At 44.5% G+C, this 20249-nt stretch overlaps 1 protein-coding gene across 2 annotated transcripts in view; it reads right to left on the reverse strand.

Annotated features, from left to right (window-relative positions):
- The window catches only part of LOC135902239 (agrin-like), a 615148-nt gene that overhangs the window by 52807 nt on the left and 542092 nt on the right, over nt 1-20249 (reverse strand). For both annotated transcript variants that reach the window (XM_065432212.1, XM_065432210.1), the window contains one exon: nt 8382-8411. In XM_065432212.1, coding sequence (XP_065288284.1) covers nt 8382-8411 — 30 coding nt within the window. The remainder of the gene's footprint in view (nt 1-8381; nt 8412-20249) is intronic.

Here is a 20249-nt window from a genome sequence, read left to right on the forward strand (position 1 = left end):
ATTACTGGTCTAAGTTTATGCTCCACAAGGTAATCAACTAACGGTTGGACAGGGTCAGGCGTCTTAAAGTGAGAATTTGATTGTTTAATGCTAGCAATGCAATCCGAAGTACAGCGTGAACGTTCTTCTTCCGGGACGAACCTGGTTATGCAGCGCGGTATGCTTAAAACGTCCACGGGTTTTATGTTAGGCTTAAAACAGTGCTTAGGACCTAAAGCAAGGGTTCTTCTATGGTTATCACTTACTATGGCGTCTCCAAGAACAAGTACGTTATTTGACGGTGAATTATTAGAAAGGAGTTTCTTCTTACTTTGTTGAAGCTCCGGAAGTTTGCAAAATGCGGACTTTCTATGGAGGATGAAACATAAGTAAAAACACTCATCGCATGCTTGGATACCTACGTGTCAGCTTTTTCAACGTACCTACTAATTTGAAACTTTTGTTATGTGAAACTTTAATACTACCCAAACTCGAATATGCCACTCCGGCATGGGACCCTGCTCATGAAAACCTAATCAGTAATCTCGAGATGGTTAAAAATAATTTTGTACGTTTTGCTCTTCCTAACTACAACCGCACAGCCAGTTTATCTAACATGAAATCTAACCTTTGTCTCCCATCGCTGGCATCTAGCAGAAAAGTCTCTTGTATTGCACTCTTCCACAAATTGTACCACCATCCCACTCTACGACATCACCTTATGCCCCATCCAATTTCTCTCTCCCGTCGCAATGATCATCAGTGCAAAGTTGGCATTTTTTCATGCTGCGTTAAAAGTTTCTCACGCTCATTCTTGCCACGAACCTCTCGTCACAGAACCATCTTTCCGCTTAAGTTGTAGGCCTTGCTAATTATGAACAGTTGCGTGAAGCCTTATCCAATATTGTTCAGACAGGTGCCATTTCAAAATTCATGTAACCAACTGTATTTCTCTTCTTCATTCTTTTGTATTTACCACTCACCCTCGGTAATGCCCTTCGCCCTGAGGGCGGTAATAAGTTAGACAAAACAACTTTTCTTGTAAAGATGTAAATATAAACATGTTTGTCAAACGTCCTGAATATCGGACCGAGCCTCATGCTCACTTGCTTCTTCACCATCAAAATGAATTCCACATATTCGAACCCCGTGTCGCAACACTGCGCTGTGACCTTTTGTCCGAGACGTTCTTTACCTTCGCCATCCGGCACCGGCAGAAATGGAAAAAATTGTTTCTGGAAGCCATCTTTAAAATTTTTTTGGTGGCTTAGGAAATTACTGAAATGCTCGCCTATCAGACGTTTAATAACCTTGCTATCGGACTTGATTTTCTTCCCCTAAGCCGTCAGACAGATTTCCTTCTGGCACACGTATCTATTTTCGTCCGAGAGCACACGTTTCGTTGGCATTCCCCATCCCATAGCTTTTCGGATCTTGCACATACAATTGCAGCTCAGCACCAATTCGTTCCAGTTGACTTTTAACGCGTCTTAATTGCAAAATACCTGCTGGCTTTATTCGCCTCGGAAAATAAAGGAAATACTGTTATATGAGTCGGCACATTCTAAGACAATTAAGAGAGCGATTGCTAAACATTCCCTTGAATCCACACTTGTACGGACGCGCCCTCGCGCAACGCAGGGAGCTTTAAAAATCAGTTGGCTCGACTGTCTTGCGCTGGGTTTCCCCATACTCTCATTACTGCCGTTGCCGAGGCGCACCTCAAGAAATTCAAGAGCGACGAACACAGAAGGGCTGAGCAATAGCGGAGAATTGTGAGGCCGGAGGTCTTGCCTTATTTGCGCCGCGTGACGCACAACTTAAAGAAGGTTGCAAACAGACATGGGGCGCCAGTCGCATTCTCTGCGCCACGCAAGCTCGCCCAGTTGTGTTCTCGCATTCGTTCTGATGGGAGCAAGAAAACTGGCTGTGCTAATGTACATGCAAAGGGCGTACAGAAAATGTGCTACCGCAGTTGTGTATGTCTTTCCGCTGCCTTGCGGTAAGACGTATGTCGGCCAGACTGGACGATGCTTTAATGAGCGTGCGCGTGAACATAAGCTCTCAATGAAAGGTAAAGACGGAGCACATTTGCCTAAGCACTGCAATTCACATCCGTGCGAGACACGACTGTACCAGATACGGATTCTTGAAAGAAGCAGGGACACCACAGCACGTGAATTGTTAGAGGCCTTTCATATTAAAGAGCGTGGCTTGTCTTGTATTCACGACACATCAGTTTTAATTTTACATGCAGAAAGAAGGTTTTTTGATAGCCGCCTATTATTAGGGTGTTCCGTGATTGAAGCTGTTTTGTGTGTTGCACATTCGCCTGCGTGCATATATTTCATACTATACAACAGATGATAAACAGTGGACAGTTGGCGTTCCCCTTCATCCCTTCCGTCCTTCCTTGTTTGCACGAAAGCGATCATATTTATGGCCTGCTCAGCGATATGAACAGACTAGCCCAGCAACATGTACTTCTGTTACCAACATTGCCACACGCCCACTTGCTGGAGACGATGCACCATGCAAATCCGCCTCACCTAGGAGCAGGTCGGATGAACCCGCGCTGCGCCTGGGTCTGGTCACGCTTGCGTACGTCCGTTCGCACTTGCTGTCTTTACGTTCGAAGTGCCGGCAGACAGCACACTCCGCCAAATTCCGCACTTGTGATGAATATGGCCTGTGCCACGGCAGCGAAGGCAGAGCAGAGCCCTGCAGGGCGCAAAAACGAGGGCCAGCTTGCCCGCGGTACTTAGCTGGTGAGGCAGGTCGTCTGTTTTCCCCCCAGCGTTCATATTCAGGATCACAAGTCTGGTTGTAGAGCCCTTGCTGCTCACTCTCTCAACCTGCCAACGCTCCCGGGTGACTTCGGTGACTTTTCCAAGCGACGCGAAGGCCAGGCGTACGTCCTCCTCAGGCACTCTATTGAGGAGCTATTGCACCTTCTTTCGAACGTCCCTGTCGGCCGGGTCAATGAAGATGCAGCGCTTGCCTTGCACTTGCAGTTCACCTATGCTGTCCAGCTTCTCCGCTTTACCATCATTGAATTTCGCCGCCTACACAAGGCTCATGCGGTACGTCCCTAAGGCGATAACCTCTGGAAACACCGCATGTCGAGCGAGGGCGTCACGAAAGTTTTCTACCCTATACGGGCGAGCACATACGTCAGCGTGAAAAAAACGGTTTGTAAACAAACCGCCAGGTATATAAACTGTGCAGAACCACCTGTTGCTCACTGTCCATTGACGAAAACCTGTTTCCGCGGCCAGCCCTGGCCGCTGTAACAGCTCCGACGGAGCCCTGAGGCCGTTCACGAGTGTGGCCGGAATAGAAACCCTTCACTGCGCCACGGACACGTACGTCGACAAGCAATACGAAATGCCCTTATCATTTTATCGCGGGCAAGCCAGTGCCTTGAGACGCTTGGCGCGTTTCGATTTGGCCAGCTCGACAAGCTCAGTCGTTGCAATTAGCAGCGACTGTGCGTGTTCTCAGCATTTTCTGCGCTTCCTAGAGTATAGATTTCTCTGGAATAGACGACAATGAAGGCATCTAAAGCGTAATAAGCAAAGCCACAAGAGCGTCTCAATCTACTAGCACGAACATCAGGCAAGTCTATGCACTCTCCGTCGTTTCCATGGCAGCTGAACGATTGCAACGCCAGTGTTCCGTCTAGTAATTACTGCGGGAGACTCGATATCCAGAGGGGCCTCGATTTCAGCTCCCTTAAACACCAGCGCCACAATTCCCTATCGTAATTATTGTATCAACCGATGTATTGGCTTATTTCTTAGCTTCCCTCTAGCTACGCCAGGTATCATGATCTACCTTAATGGTTTTCTTTCTCTCCTTTTAAAGCGCATGGGAGTTTTGAAGGACGGAAGTTGAAAAATTATGGGAGGGTAGACATATAAATCTGAAGTGTAACACATGTATGGCATAACTGAATAATTGAAGCAAGCTAGGCGACCCTCAACGTCCCGTTTCAGAGGGAATGTCATAAAATCTAGATCATCGTCAGTATCGTACTGCGTCATTTCACACGCGATGTCACATGCGCGCTGCATAGCGTAGATACATACAAACCTTGCGTTGCAATTCCGTTATATCACACCGCGTGTGCCGACGCGCAGCAGTCGCAATGAGCAATTAAGTGCTCCGTGCAGTTGGCCCTAGTTTAATGAAACATCCTAGGTGACTGTTTGGCACCATCCCGTGTCGAAGGGGATGCCAATAAATTATTGTTATCATAATCATCAGCAACAGCAACGTACCGAGCCGCGGGTGAAGGGATGTGACATGTGCACCGCGTAGCCAGCAGATACCAGTGTTTACGGTACACGTTATGACGCCTCCTGGCACGCCGCGAGCCGCTACTCAAGAAGCAAATCGTGCAGCTACGCGGGTCACTGCAACCAGACAACGTCTGGCTCAGCAGGCAGCAGCAAAAGGCTTGTGCAGAGAGCAACACAAGCTGCAGCTCGTCGCTGAGGCTACGCGGACTTGAAACCGCGTTTTATCGTGACACACGTCGCCGCGAAGACACTGTAGTGAACGGTGCCAAAAGTTGAGACTTGATTTGCGAGTAGCGCGTCTCGCGGTTCATGGACTAAAAATACTTTGCGCTGCGCAGCCGGTTTGACGTGTCACCTATTTGTTGGAGGGCGTAGACATTCTTATTCATGATTTTGTTCAGGCGACGGTAATCAATGCAGAAACACAGAGTTCCATCTTTTTTCTTTATCAAGACTATACGAGACGCCCTACTCGATTTTCGGCGGCTGGACGATGTCGTCGCGCAGCATTTCGCGTACTTGTTGCTTTATAACTTCACGTTCTCGCGTCGACAATCAGTAAGGGCTCCGGCAAAGTGTTCGAGGGCACCTTCGGTTATTAGGGGAGGATTTGAAACCGGTGTTTGTCGAATCCTTGATGACGACGAGAAGAAGTCCTTGTATTGATTGAGGACACGTTTCATCTGTGCTTGCTTATGCCTGGTGTTAAAACTGTGCAACCAAGACCGTTGAGGTAGCGTGGACATGTCGGTTTGGTGCTTCACTAGCATGGAGTGACCCAGGCAGAGACACTAGACGATCCATCTAACAATCAACGAATAACTTTTCATTACATCGTTCTCACGGAGAGCGACACACAACGTAGCATGTGCGCAAGTCTGTTGAAGGCTGAAATTCGTTGGCGGAGGGGGGAAGGAAGAGGCGGGGGTCTCTTTATGCACTCTTTGGAACGCCCTCACTCGGTTATCCACGCTATCCACGCTTGCGACCGCCACTCGCTGCATGGAAGACAGCTGACCAAATTTTCTATCCGCCGCTAGCCCTGGAGATGGAAAGGAACTGACGCGCACACACTCACAGACACCGCCGGCGTCTTGCTCGCTGAAGAGGAGAAGAAAGAGGGAATGAACACACGAACATAACCGCCACACTCCCTGAAGAGAGATACCAATGTAGACCCTACGCAGCCATCAGGGCGTCGTGCGAGTTGTGCGTAAGGAGTAGAAAATGCGCACACAATGGTTAACGCCTTTTGGCCATGTTGCGGCCTCCTAGGCGTTTGTCAACGGTTGTGGACGTTTCGGCGTATTTCCTTAAAAGAACGACTTGGTATGTGCCGTGGCTTAGGAGGTGCGACATCAATGTTTCACCAGACAGGCCAGTCGTAACACTGAGAAGAATCGGATTAATATCGAAAGATGGTTCTGTACACGGACTGTCCTCGCAGCTCCAGCTTAATGCGAGAGGACATCGCTGAGACTTCTTCCATGCAAGCAATCTTCGTGCCCTTGTTCGGGTGTTTGAACCCTTCACTGAAGTTTGTAAGCATTACTTCAGTATTTCATCCGCGCAGTCGAGGAATTCCTCTTCCGACGCAACTTTCACCGTCGAGCAATAGCTGTTGGTGACCCTCGAAGACGCATTCAACCTCACCGCACGTTTCGGTGGTGGCGACGGAAATAATGATCCTGAAGTGAGGGGTAACCCTGACTTTGTATTCGAGCACACTCAAACTTGGTGAGCCAGAGAACTCCCTGGTTGTACCATTTGGTATTCAGATACCATTATCGACTGTGCCGTGTTGGTTGAACATGCTCATGCCTAGAACTACGTCTCGCGAGTTCTGCTGGATAATGACGAAAGTGGTGGTATAGGTCCGTTCATGAACTGGAATTCCTGCCCTGCAGATTTCAGTCAGCGTTATCACGCGTCCTCCAGCTGTCCAGATTTGAAGGCCTCAGCTTTCCTAAACTTGGCGGCGAACAGGCTACTGACGTGACAGTATTCGGCTCCTCTATCGACTAGAGTGGTCACGTTTTGGCCGTCGATAAGATCGTTGAGGTCGGTAGCTCGGTTAGGCCATGGGAATGGATGACGGCTGTGCCGCGCTGTCCGACTGATGTTACGTCGGGTCGTCAGGTCCTTTTTTGCCGGTGTATTGTTGGCTTCGAGGCTTTATGTCATTATTTATTACACGTTCTTGATTACGATACATAAAAATTAATCAAAATTGGCTATAGCCATAGCCAAAGGCTAGTAGGGGCCTAAACTAAGACATGTAAGTACAAGCAATAAATTTTAAAAATCCATATCTGGTGTGGACGAAAATAAACGCGAAAAACAAAGCATAAACTGCGAATCATCATAAGGTAATACGCAACAGGAAAAAATGCATAATATTACAACAGACATAACCAACACAGTTGACATGTAATGTGCGTGGTGATGCATACACTGCAGGTACAATAGAACCGAATGCTAATATACGGTAATAAGTATAGGTTATGCGTACCAATGACACTTACAGTGAAGAAAAATTTTCACTACTGCAGTAAAAAGTCATCTATGACAGATGCGGGCGAAAAACAATTATAAGGCGTTACGTGCCAAAACCACGATCTGACTACGAGGCACGCCGTGCTAGTGAACTCCAGACTAATTTGACCACCTGCGGTTCCTTAACGCTCACCTAATTATAAGTGCACGGGTCTTTTTGCATTTCGCCCCCATCGAGATGTGGCCGCCGTGGCCGGGATTTCATTCCGCGACTTCGTGCTTAGCTGCAAAACACCAAAGCTACTAAGAAACCACGGCGATGCTCGGTCAGTCATGGTGGGAGTTGACTTGGCCACGACCTTCCTGGTCATTTCAGGCAGAAACCCGTGCCCCGCGGACGGGATTTTTGGCCTGTGGCTTGCTCGATGCTTCGGGGCCAGCCTGGTGTTTTCTTCAGGGTGTGGGTGCGTCCGGTATATACATGAATTCAAAAGCACTCCACCAGATGACGTTGTAATGGGAGTGAGAGCACCGTAGTAAAATTGTCAAACCCTGAAACTAAGTTTTTATCGGGCGAACCTATGCCCACAAAAGTAATTGATACTCGACGAGCAACGATAGCGGCGAGCACAGTCCGCAATCACCGAAATCTGATCAACGGCTGCACGAAAGCGCATTGGCTTTCGTGCATGACTCCTTGAAAGTTCCAGCGTAATTGCTGGCGCCAGCGTCTGTTCCAGAAAGTGCTGCACAATTCCTGTCGCGCAACTAATCTGAGTACACAAAGTTCGATGGTACAGATGGAATCAGCGATAACATTTTGGGTAATTCCAAAGCATGCAGGCGCGTCAGGCGCTGACCTAAAACTTTAAGCTGTTAGCAGGTGAAGTGCAATTCCCGGAAAAAGGAGAAATCCTGCCAATATTGATACCACCTTTAGGTTCTACCAGGCAGCTGGAAAACTTTCAACCGTTCATTTCATACGTCAATACAGGCTAAAACCGCAGTTTAACAAATTTATTTTGGCTGCTTATTGACCCAGACACATGAAGTTTGCCTGCACATTCTCCCTAGCATGCGGACCCCCTTCCCTCCCATTTTTAAGGGTATACGTTGGTAATGATGTACTCTTTTTTAAGACATCCTAAAGGCTGTACGAGGACTTGTAGCCACGCTAACAGCTGCCCTGTAAAAATATGCTCTACTGGAAACAGCTAACCTACGCATCCGAACAGAGGGTGGGCCTTCAATGCTAATAGAAAGTTTCACGACTGACTGTCTTGACACCCCGTTTCGCGCGGCTTTCCGCGCCAATTCAAAATTTTATTATCTCTTTGAGCAACAAATGTTACCCCAAAATAATATGATATTTTGCGACATTCAAATTGTATTTTGCATTCTGGTGAGTTGGTTGCCTTAAGCAGACAATGTGGGACAAAATCATTACATCATCATTACGTTATAAAAATACGTGCCCACAGTGCCTACCAGGAAGGTGTCGGTGGGACATGAAAAATAATGCGAATTGAAAAAAAAAGCATTCGTGGATGAAAGCGTGGCTGGCCATCTAGCGCAATAATAAATAAAATGCCATTTACTCACCCTAAGGGCTCTTCGTCGACGCCAGGCTCCCTGGAAAAATAAAAAAAACCTATTAAAATATACACGTGCGCAAATTCATTATTAAGTGCCGATACTTAACTTCGCAAACTTGGCGGTGTATATTGCAAGCAGTCCTGCTAGCCTTTACTTTTTTTTACACTAAATCACATAATTATATCCTGGATTACATATCCCTGCAGCCTAGTTCTGAGGAACGGGATTCTGCAGTATGGCATTAGACTTTCCATGCATGTCGGTAAACAAATTTTCAAGTTTCAGGTTTCAGGTTTATTGCTTCATTCATTAGTGGTACGTATATGCAGTAGAAGTAATACAGAAAGAGGTCCCACAGTTATAAACTGCAGCGAGACCTCTTTTTATTAGTTACATAATAATATATAAACAAAAAGGTGTGAGTTGTGGTCATAAACAAAAACCAGATTACACAATTCCTACCGCGTTAAGGTAATAAAACCTATGGGAACACATCAAAACACATAAAAAAACTTTACATAATAAGCAACATAGAAATATTTCAAAGAAAAGATGGAGTTTACAAGGTATTAATATAAGCTCTCAGTGAACGTTGGTATGACGATAATATAGGTGAGGGTTTCACGTGAGCAGGTAAATTATTCCACATTTTCACACTAGCAAAACCAACAGTTAGTTTGCAATTGCAATTTACCAACTTCACTGACAGGATTCACAGCCTCTCCCTCTGTGAACACTGACGAAGGAAATTTAGAATGTAACCCTACGGAATGACCTTATTCACGATATTATACACTAGCCATCCTAAAGTCTAACATAAATAAATTCAGCGAAAACTCACAGGATGGAGGAGTCTTTTCCTGGTGTGGCAGAGGGCCAGTGCGAATTTGGTTTCAACTGCAAAGTTTTCATGTCGTTTTTTTTTTCTCGGAAAGGTCGTTTTGGGGTTCTTCTCTTTCGTAGTTTCGTACTGTTATTGGTCGAAAGACGATTTTTCCTTTCACATTTTCAAAGTCCTTCAGTGCTATAAAGTCCTTAAGAGTGAGCCTCAACTGCTTAAGCCATACAATACGAAAGGGCAGATGATGCTACGACCAGTGGCGTAGCAACAGGGGGGGCCGGGGGGCCGTGGGCCCCGGGTGCAAAGGGCCAGTGAGGGGGGGGGGGTGTTATATACGTCCGAAGACACCCCTCTTTCCGCCGGCTACACCCGGGGAGGGGGGTGACAGAAGACCTATGGGCCCCGGGTGCCAGACGACCTAGCTACGCCACTGGCTACGACTGTAAGAAGTTGAGGAAGCTGACTTGCATTAGCAAAGGAGGGGACCAGTGCAGCACTTTGCCTTTTCAAGAAATTCAGACGCGAGAACCCGACAAGTAAGGCAACTGTGGCCGATAACCAAAGGAGTAAAAATTGCTTAGCGCTCATCTCCCATGACATTAGTCTACCAGTCACGGTCACATCACCCCTGTGCCTACACGTCAACGAAGTCAGCGAGCTTACAAAATGCGCAAGAAAGGCACGAGACCATGCGCATGCCGTGATGTGGGTTAAAATATTCTTCCCAATTGCTCTTCATGTTATATCCCACAAGCCGGGTGGTGCCTTTGTGATCTTAGGGCAGAACAAACAGTTTCCATAAACACTATGCCTAGAAAACAGGGGGAACAGCATTGTCGACAGTGCGAAGACTGTCTTGGATAGAAGCGGCAGTATGGGATCCCTGGACCGAAAGTAACAAAGTGAAACTAGAAAATGTCCAACGCAAGGCAGTCAGGTTCATATTTAATTGTTACAGCTGGAGTATAAGCCCAACAGCCCTGCTGCACACCGCAGGACTCGAACAGTTGGACATCCGACGTCACCGCGAACGACTAAAATTATTTTACTTATATTGTCATAATACAATAAAACTAGAGGAAGGCATTCTAGTTGAGCCCATTTCCCACCGTCCTACGCGTTCCTATCATTCCAAAAAAGTCGGCGCAATTTTGTGCAAAACAAATGTTTTTAAATACTCATTTTTTTCCCGCACCATTGTTCAATGGAACGATCTGCCTGGAAACGTGGTCAGTTCCGAAACGGTTATCTTGTTTTTACAAGCCCTGAGTGAACAATAGGGCACACATGCAATTCGTTTTGAATCGAGTGTTTAGTTTTTTTTATTCTACTGTGTTTTGCACTCCAGCCGAGTCTCGTTGTTTTGTTGCAATGTACGATTTCTTTGTTCCTGTTACTTATGTACCCCACTCCTGCCTAAGGCTTGTAATACAGGCCGGCAGTATTTGCTAAATAAATAAATAAAACTGGGAGAACGGTTGCCAGAACATCATAACGGTTACCCGTTTCCAGTTATGATCACCATTGGACCATTGTTGTTGATGGAATTTACAGAAAAGCTCGTTTTGCATCAGAACTACAACTTCGCTATTTGTATACAGTGACAATTATTGCATGTGTATTTACCTATCACAGGTTTGTATTTGCGTTTATGATATGCACAGAATATTCGCAAGAATAAACCTAAGAAGTTCCTGGTTGAAGACTAGGTGGTTCATGCTGATGAACTACTGTGCAAAATGCAAGGACGACTAGCACCATCCTACCGCTCTTTCTTCCTGTTTTCTCCAAATTACACAGTGCGTTACTCGTTCAATGGAGCTTCAGTAGGTAGCCATGTCTAGTGATTGCTCGCCTTTTACTTTGATTATTTATTTATTTATTTATTTATTTATTTATTTCAAGTACCTGCTGCTCCGGAAGACATTATAGCGGGGGGGGGGGGATACACAGTGCACATAAGCTCAACAATATACAGTACTGGTCACACAAAAAATAACACAACAGAAAAGTTCACGCACCTATAAGTACAATAGAAATGCTCTGAACGATACTTCAGTGCGACAATCAGCAATTTCCTGCGGTAGCTGATTCCACTGTGATATTGTGCGTGGAAAAAATGAATGCTTGAAGACGCTTGTTCTACAAATAACTTCTCTTATTTTTAAAGACTGGTCACTTCTGTGAGATAAGAAATGAGGAGAAAAAAGGTAAGTTTCTCTATCTATTTTAATCATGCAGAAATAAATAAGAAAAAGCATTTCTAATCTCCTGTTTTGTCTGCGTGTGCTTAGTAATTCCCACCTCAAGTTGTCCTTAAGTGCTGTAATACTAGAAGTATAGTCAGACAAAACTACAAAAATTACCGAAAAAACATGCTGCGCGGTTTTCTACATGCTCGAGCATATTATACAGAGTTTTGGTTTGCGGGTCCCAGGCCATACAGGCATACTCTAGTATGGGTCTCACGTTCGAAAAATAGAGTAGTTCTTTAATTTTGGGAGGAGCTAACCGGAAGTCGCGTTTAACAAAATTTAGCATTTTACAGGCTTTCGCTGTAACGTATTCAACGTGCTTAGTCCAAGTTAAATTCGATGAGAAATAAACACCTAGATACTTATATTGCGTTAGTCGCGATAGCTGGACATTGTCTAATGTATAATGAAATAGATATGGCTTTTGTTTACGTGTAGAGCACACGTACTGACACTTACTGTGGTTCAAAGACATTTGCCACCTAACACGCTACCGTGTTATAGAGCCCAAATTGCGTTGCAAGCACTCGTAGTCAGTGGCAGACCTAATGCAGTCATAAATCACACAATCATCCGCATACAGACGCACTTTGCATGACACAACCTGAGCAATGTCATTGATGTAGACCAAAAACAGCAATGACCCCAAAACAGATCCCTGGAAAACTCCCGATGTAGCAGCAATATAATCAATTTGTGAGCCATCAATTACAACACTTTCCCTGCGTTCTTGTAGGTAACACTTAATCCAATCAAGCGATGAAGGAGAGATACCGAGGGATGACAGCTTATGCAACAGTAAAACATGGGGAACTTAATTAAAAGCCCTTCTAAAATCTATAAATATACAGTAAGTTTGTACATCGAGATCGAATGAATGAAAAAAGATCGTGGCTCAATTCTAGGAGCTGTGTCGAACAAGAACGACCAGACCCAAAACCACGCTGATATTCGCTAAACAATTATTGTCTTCTAGATGTCTCATTATTGCACTGTACACGATGTGCTCAAGTGTTTTACTACACACACTCGTTAGGGAAATTGGTCTGTAGTTGGAGACAATATTTTTTGGGCCATTTTGATGGATTGGTATCACGTTTGCAACTTTCCACTCCTTAGGTAAACAAGAAGTACTTAACGATTTCTCAAAAATAATAAGCAGATAGTGGGCGATTGTTTCAGAACAATCCTTTAACACATAAGAAGGTATACCATCAGGACCACTTGCAGATGAAGCATTTATATTGCCCAGTAACTTAAGTATACCACCTTGTGTCACGACCACTTCTGGCATAGGTTCGAACACATTGTCGGGAATACGCGGTAATTCATTATGACAGGGAGTTGTGAAAGAAGATTGGAAATAAAGATTTAAGCAAGAAGCTTTATCGAAATCACGAGTAAGAAGTACAGTACCGTTTCTTAAGGTTGGGAGGCCACTTTATTTTTTTATAATTGTTTTTAAACACTTCCACATTTCTTTCGGGTTATCTTGTAATTTTGGGCCCAATGCTAAGAAGCATTTTTCCTTAGCAACCTTGTTATTTACTTTTATATATTTTCCAAGGGTGTTTAGCACAACAATTAGAGAAGGGTTACGCTGCTTTCTATAAGCATTCAGAAGACGATGTCTCTGATTAATCAGTTGCTTGACTTCCCGATTTACCCAAGGTCATTACGTTTTTTGTAGACAAATGTTTTCATGGAACATGTGTGTCAAGCAGGTGCTTTAGTGTGGAGGAAAATGTATCCCATAAGGTATTGCAATCTGCAGACTGAGTTAAATGACTGAATTCCTGCAGGAATATGGAACATCTAATTATGATCATTAGATAATGAAACATAATTGCCTTTCTAAAAAAATATACCTTCCTTGGGTGATCATGTGCACATGAGAAGGGGACAATGTGCACATGCGCCACAATGCAGTCATGGTCACTGATACCGGGAAATGCGGCGTTATCAGACACAAGCAATGGCTGGTTTGAAGAAAGCAGTTTTAAGACAGGAGAGCTATTCGGACCACATCTAGTAGGTTCAGAAACAAACTGATGACTATCATGGGTAACTATTGCCTGGCGCCATGCTATAGACAGAGCGGAAGAATTAGCAGGGACAGGCTTATAGTGAACCGACCTCACGTCAGGCAAATTGAAATCACCGCCAATAATTTAGTCATTACTTATTGTAGAAAGAAACTCGGATAGGGTTGTGAAGGTGTCAGGTGATGTGGAATCGGAGGAACGGGAAAAGGAGCCAACTGTCAGCAACTCCCCAGTTTTAAAGCGAATACCGCACCAAACTCACTCAGGACCATCAGTTGGAATTCACGCGGGAGATGATTGCAAGCACGAGTCAACAAGTAGAAAGACACCACCGCCATGCACATTGCGATCGGAACGGTAGACGTGAAAACCAAGCGGAAAAACTTCAGAACTACCAACAGATTCGTCGAGCCAAGACTCCGTGCCTGTAATCACGTGGGGTTTTACTGAAGTGGTCAGAGTAGCAATTTCATCAGTTTTGTTTTTTACACTTCTGCAGTTCACGACTAAAATGTTAAGCTCTAAAATTGGATGACCGGAACGTCCCGTGCGCACACTTAGATAGCCGCATTGTCTTGTTTGCCGCAAGAAATTACACATTTTCTAGAATTTTCCAGGTATCTCCAGTTGCCGACTGCCTAAGGTAGGCCCCTCGCTACAGCTATAATTGGAACGCTACTACCAACGTTGCTATAATTTAATGGCTTGGAGTGGCGTGTACGAACACCTAACCCTACTGTAATGGAAGGTAAATAGGCCAACAGGTTACTCCTGTGGATGCGTGGAAACCGTTTAGTACGTGTTGTATATCTATCCCCGCTGCAACGCCAAGGGCCTCTCTCGCTGGACAACTCCAAACCGGGTGGCCTCGAGAAAATTTTCGAGACTAACGAAAACTCGGGCCGTTCAGTTTCCTTTGCTCCCGTTGGTGTGTGTGTGTGTGTGCGTGTGTGTGTGTGCGTGTGTGTGTGTGTGCGTGTGTGTTGGTGGCCGGTACTTGAACAGGCACTTGTAGGTTGAGGATGCATGTATGAAAAGAACGATGCTTTATTTCTTAGTTTTCGGCTGGGATGCGGCCTTTGTCAAGGAATACATGAAATGGTAAGGCGTTGTAATTACATATGCACATGGCATAGGGGGCCCCACTATGCGCTTGTCCTGTGTCAAGACACATTGTTGCTCTTAGCAGCTCGCACTCGCGACCAATAGATAGTGCATGTCAAACGGGAAAAAATGTGCGACGGGATGTTTGCAACAGGTTCGTGGAGCAACATCATATACGGTGTAAGGGGGGTTTATTTGGCCTTTAGAGCAGCAGCGGCAAAGTCAGCACCAGCAGGTAGGGCGCAGCCAGCGAACGAATTGGGTACGCGCCACGCGATGTCAGCGGGGCTTTTCAGCCTGCCGATCTTCTTCGTCACAACCGCAAGAACAGAGGTGACAAAAAGGATGACAGGTGTTTAAAAATAGAAAAGAAATAAAATTTTCGACGTGATGGTTGTAACAGGTTCGTAGAGCAACACTATATACAACAAAAACAGGGTTTAGAGAGATGACGCACGGTTAGCAAAAAAAGGAGAGGATCAACATTGCCAGCAGACAGATATTTGCTGTAAAACAAGTGAGTGCACCCGTCACCAATCATAGTACACATGTTAAACGTGGTAAAAATGAACCACGGGATGTGATGGCTGTTACAGCAGGTCCGTAGAGCTACAAATGTAACAAATACAGGGTTTACAAAATAGCTTAGCGAGAAAGGTGACTACAGGAGTTCTCATAAAGATGTGACAACAATCACTGACGAACATTACTCATCCTAGGTTAAATACAATAAAATGACACGTCAGAAACCAGAAAATTGTTTGGGGTGAAGCGCACGCGTGTAGGTTGTGCGAACAGCTATTCTGACGACGTGGCGTAAATGATGCGAGAAAAAACAAGCTCTTTCATCTGAGTACAACGAGAATGCGGTTCTCCATTTCGCGTACAGAAAGGTACCAGAGTTCTCGTTAATCCCAGAAGCCACGGCACCAAATTTATGGATTAGAAATGAGCCACGAACCACCCTTTCATAGTGCGATTTGAAACCATACTGATGTGTGGCGGCAGTTAGCTTGCAAAAGATGTGGCCCACGAAAACGACATGTTCGGATAGCGAAATATTAAGGAGGATCACGGCATGCAATCTATGATTGTTAAAACGCAATCTAAGGGGTGTTTTTGTTTGTCCGATGTACTGTAGCTCACACCCTGAGCATTCACTCCATCACCATAGTTTAACAAGAAACATCGTAGAAGCTACCGAGAATTCACGGGCAGGAGCGTTGCGTCCGTTAGCCGTCAATCTGCACGGGGCCGTGTAGCTTCTCTGTGGATTCCGATGGGCGTATATGTATGCTCAGGATCCGCAATAAAATTTTTGTTGCAAGTTAGCGCCTGTCTTGTCTCGACCTGTCTCTCGTCCCTAATGCGCTGTGTTACATGCATTATGAAAAACAACGGGCCGCACGTTTCAGATTCGCTGGTTAACCATCTGTACGGATTGCTTGGGTGGTGATTTTTTGCTATTATTATTATTATAATTGTTAGTATTACTATTATTATTATTATACAAAATCAATATTGATGATCAAGTAGATCAGTTTATGGAGCTTGTTTTGAGCAGTATGTGCAAATACATTCCGCAGTTCAGACTAAAAGCACTAAATTTTCCCACTGGTTCTCGTCTGAACTCATAACTGCCCTAAAACATAAAGATTGCCTCACCGAAAATCTAGAACTTCTGTGCTTAGTGAGTGGAGAGAAGAAATCCGCTATCTTCAGGCTCTCTGCAAACATGATAATTATTGATCAATGTTATGGAAGTTTGCCTGTGAAACCAATGTCCTGAGTTGTCGCCAAATTTCTCTTTTCTATGCTACGTCAAAGGTTTTTGAGCTTGCTCTTCAGAACATATTGCCTTATACTGTGCAGAACTCATTGGTTCCGTAAAGGCATGTACCTCTCACCTGCTACTGCACTATTAGAAATCTCGCAAGTTTCATGACACAGGTCTCCATGTCGGTATTTCAAAGGGGGCAAGTTGACACCCGTTTGCTGTGAGATACGCAAAGCTTTTTGATGTAGTCAGCCACGCATTGCTTGTGACCAAGATTAAGCACTTTGGTCTTGATTCGTCAATTGATAATCTTTTACACAGCTGTCTTCTCGATAGGTCACGCTCAGTTAACGTGAATAGCCAAAAGAATTCATTTTAAATGACAGCTAGTGGCGTCTCTTAAAGGTCAGCATTAGTGCAGCTACATTTAAAAATTTTTTATTACCGATGTTCTTTCCTTTACTGGGAACAATTTCGTACTGTATTCCGACGACATCAAGACCTTTAAGAAACTTCACAATGTGAAATTTCACACCCTGCATTTGGATCTTGCTTCGCACCCTGCAGTCGGACCTTCATTCTTTCTCTAAATGATACCAAATAACCTCACCTTGAGTGCTCCCAAAATCACAGTCACGAATTTCACAAGCAGCAAAGCAAGTATTTCTTTTCCCGATTCTGTAGTTTCTGTACCCTTGCGTAAAGCCTTTGATATCAATAATCTCGGTGTACGTTTTGACACAAGTTTTCTCTTTTCTAATCAAACTAAGCGGCTCTGTTTGCACTCTATCGAGGCAATTCAAGTCTCCTAGACTGTTCTGCGATTTATACACAACAATCTGTTTTCCTCGACATGAGTACGCGTCCGTCCTCTGGAATAGAATTTATAGATGCCACCATTATATTATAGATCGAGAACAGAAAACGCTTGTACATATATATATTGTCACGTGGTAGTGACGGTGAAGGAAGTAGCAAAACTGTGAATGGCGAAACTAGTGTTTTATTGGCCGAACCTGTGCCCTCAAAAATCAGGCTACACTCAAAGAGCGACGATAGCGGCGAACAAAGTCAGCGTTTGTCGAAAATCTGATTTGCTGGTCAAGCGCGTGGGCTTCTATACACGCGCCATCAAACGTTCCAGAGTAATCGCAGGTGCCGCGTGTCTTCCAGAAAGTTCTGCACCATTCGCGTTGCGCGTACCTGCAATCATATTGCACAAGGTTCGGTGACAACATAAAGCGGTTGGAACCATCGATAACATTCTGGAAACTTCCGATACATGCAGGTGCGTCCCGCACTGAGGGAAAACATTTGTTAGACGCTGAAAAGCGCTTGCCCCCAAAAGATTAACAAGTCCACGTGCCAATATCATTCCCGCTTTCCTAACCCCAAAACAAGACCTTGTACTCTTGGATTATTGTCAATGCCTTTACTTTGCTGCAGAAGTAATCGCCATGAACTCCTGTTTATCCTCAAACTCTTTCACAAGAACTTGACCTGTCACGAACTCTCAGGTTTACTATGTTTCGTATCCGAACAACATTTCCAGACAACATTGACCTTTCAATGGCCCTGCTCGTTATCATCAAAACACAACTGTCCACATAATACTCAGCATTCATAACACTTAGTTTCATGCTCTCTATATTTTTTTATTTTCCCAGCTTTGTGCAGGTATGTCAAAGTTTAACTCATTGTTAAAGGCCATTCTCATCTCTTTTTGTATTCACTTTGAAACACAAGAAGAGAAAGGTACACCACTTCTTGAAATATTCATGCCCATGTCAAATGCGGCGTCAATTCAGAAAACTACTCTACTTCGTCTAGAGCTCTTCGAAGTAGTTTCAGCAGCCAGACTGGTAACTTCCGTGAAATGTGGACTGGGTCATGAATACACGGAAACTGGGATGTGGACTGATTCAATGATAACGGTACACAGGATATGTAATCGAGCGAAGCGCTGAATGACGTTCGTCACAAACCGAGTCTCGGAGCTACAGACAGTGACTAATATTATTATGGAATCCTACCTGATGAATGTGGAAACATTCTCGAGGTGATCATAACCCAGCTCATTTAGTATCTAGAGTCTGAAGCCCAGGGAAACTCCTACAAGTTTCACTTTCGCAGGAGGAACCAGAACATTTAAAGATCAACACTAATCTGGAAGATTGTATATAAGATAAAAAATTCGTCTATACCGGAGAAAGCCCAGTCTGTTTGAAGACAACATTTCCACATTTCCATTCGAACAGAGACATTTCCATTCATTTTGTTCGTTACAAAGTACAACTCTTACAACAGACTAATACGAGTGATAGCAATGTAAAGGAATTTGTGTACTTTTGTCGCAGTGAACACCTGAAAAGAAGAAGTCCTTTAAAGACAACAGAGATGCTTGAAACTGAATAATACTAGGTTTGTCGCACTCAAGAAAGTTTGCAACATCGTTAGTAAAGTGTTCATGTCGATACACAAATTTATGCCAATTTTCGGACGGAAGATATTTACTGCGTCTTGGAGAAGGGCTTCAGTTCAGTGACATGCGGAGGTGCTAGAAGCCTCTGATTTTTATTCCAGTTTCAGAGCAGTTTACCACGTTGACAATCATGAATGAACACGTGCTGATGTTAGCCAGGTTTTAGCTGACTTCAGGGAGGAGTTCAGCATACTAAGGGCCAGACAAGTTATCAAAAAGTGCAACACCGTTGTAATATTGTTAGGCGATATTCGTACAAATCATAAGCAGGGCCCTTTTCCCCTCTTACAGATGACCGAGTCCGAATATTGCCGCCCTTTAAAATATCAGTAGTCGCATTTGTCCGCTGTGTCTGCTACAAAGCGAATGCAAATATGCTCAAATCGTGCATACTGATAATTACCCACTCCGTTGTACGAGCCATTTATTTGCTGCCGTAAAAAAAGACATGTCCACATGCTGAAACGACGGCTCCCGCTTTTACCTTGTTCTCTTTTTGCTCATAATTTGAAACATGTCATTATATCTCCAATCAGAAGCCTTGATGCTGGCCTTCAATGAATTTGTTGCAAGACTAGGCTTGTGCAAGCTTTCGTACTTGAACAATAGAAGGACTTCCAAGGCCTCGAAGGACATCAAAAGACATTGGACAGCAATGAAGGGCGAATGAATTGAACAGTTAATTTTGAACCAGATTGTCCAATGGAAGATAATTCCTGAAGAAGCTACCTGGTGGGAACGATTCTAGGAAAGGCTAAATCGTTCTGTAACGAGTTCCTTTGGAGCGCTTTCTTCAACGCGATGTTGAAGAAACTGCTCAAGTGGAACTGACTAAGCTTTGAAGAGTTATCAACAACACTTATGCATGTGGAAGGAATTAATAATTCGCCACCAATGACCTACGTCTACAGTAATTGTTCCTCGCCTAGTCCGCTTACACCAGGACAGTTCCTGATCGGGAAGAAAAGTTACTAGGCTACCATCGAACAACTAACATTTACCCCAGTATTCAGAAACGCATCTTAACTTGCATCTCATGCTCAACTTGATTTTAATGACGCCTGTCGTGAACGCGCCGTAGGAAACGCAATGAGCGTCATGGGCTCAATCATGCCAGGCGTCGTATAAACCAAGTTAAGCATGGGCTTCAACTTAAGATGCATTTCTAAATGCGGGGGTTAGTCTGAAGACGTAACATAATTAGCGGCGGCACTTCGATGTAGGTCATCAACGGCTTCTCGGAAGGCTTCTGGACAAGGTAGCGCCGTGAATACTTGCAGGAACCTCATTCGGCTCTCATAATCAAGAAAACCAAGTGTTTGCCCATCAAGATAGAAGAACTTGAACTAATAAAGAAGCACACCCAGGGA

Source organism: Dermacentor albipictus, chromosome 6, assembly GCF_038994185.2.
Source record: "Dermacentor albipictus isolate Rhodes 1998 colony chromosome 6, USDA_Dalb.pri_finalv2, whole genome shotgun sequence".
Taxonomy (NCBI): Eukaryota; Metazoa; Arthropoda; class Arachnida; order Ixodida; family Ixodidae; genus Dermacentor; species Dermacentor albipictus.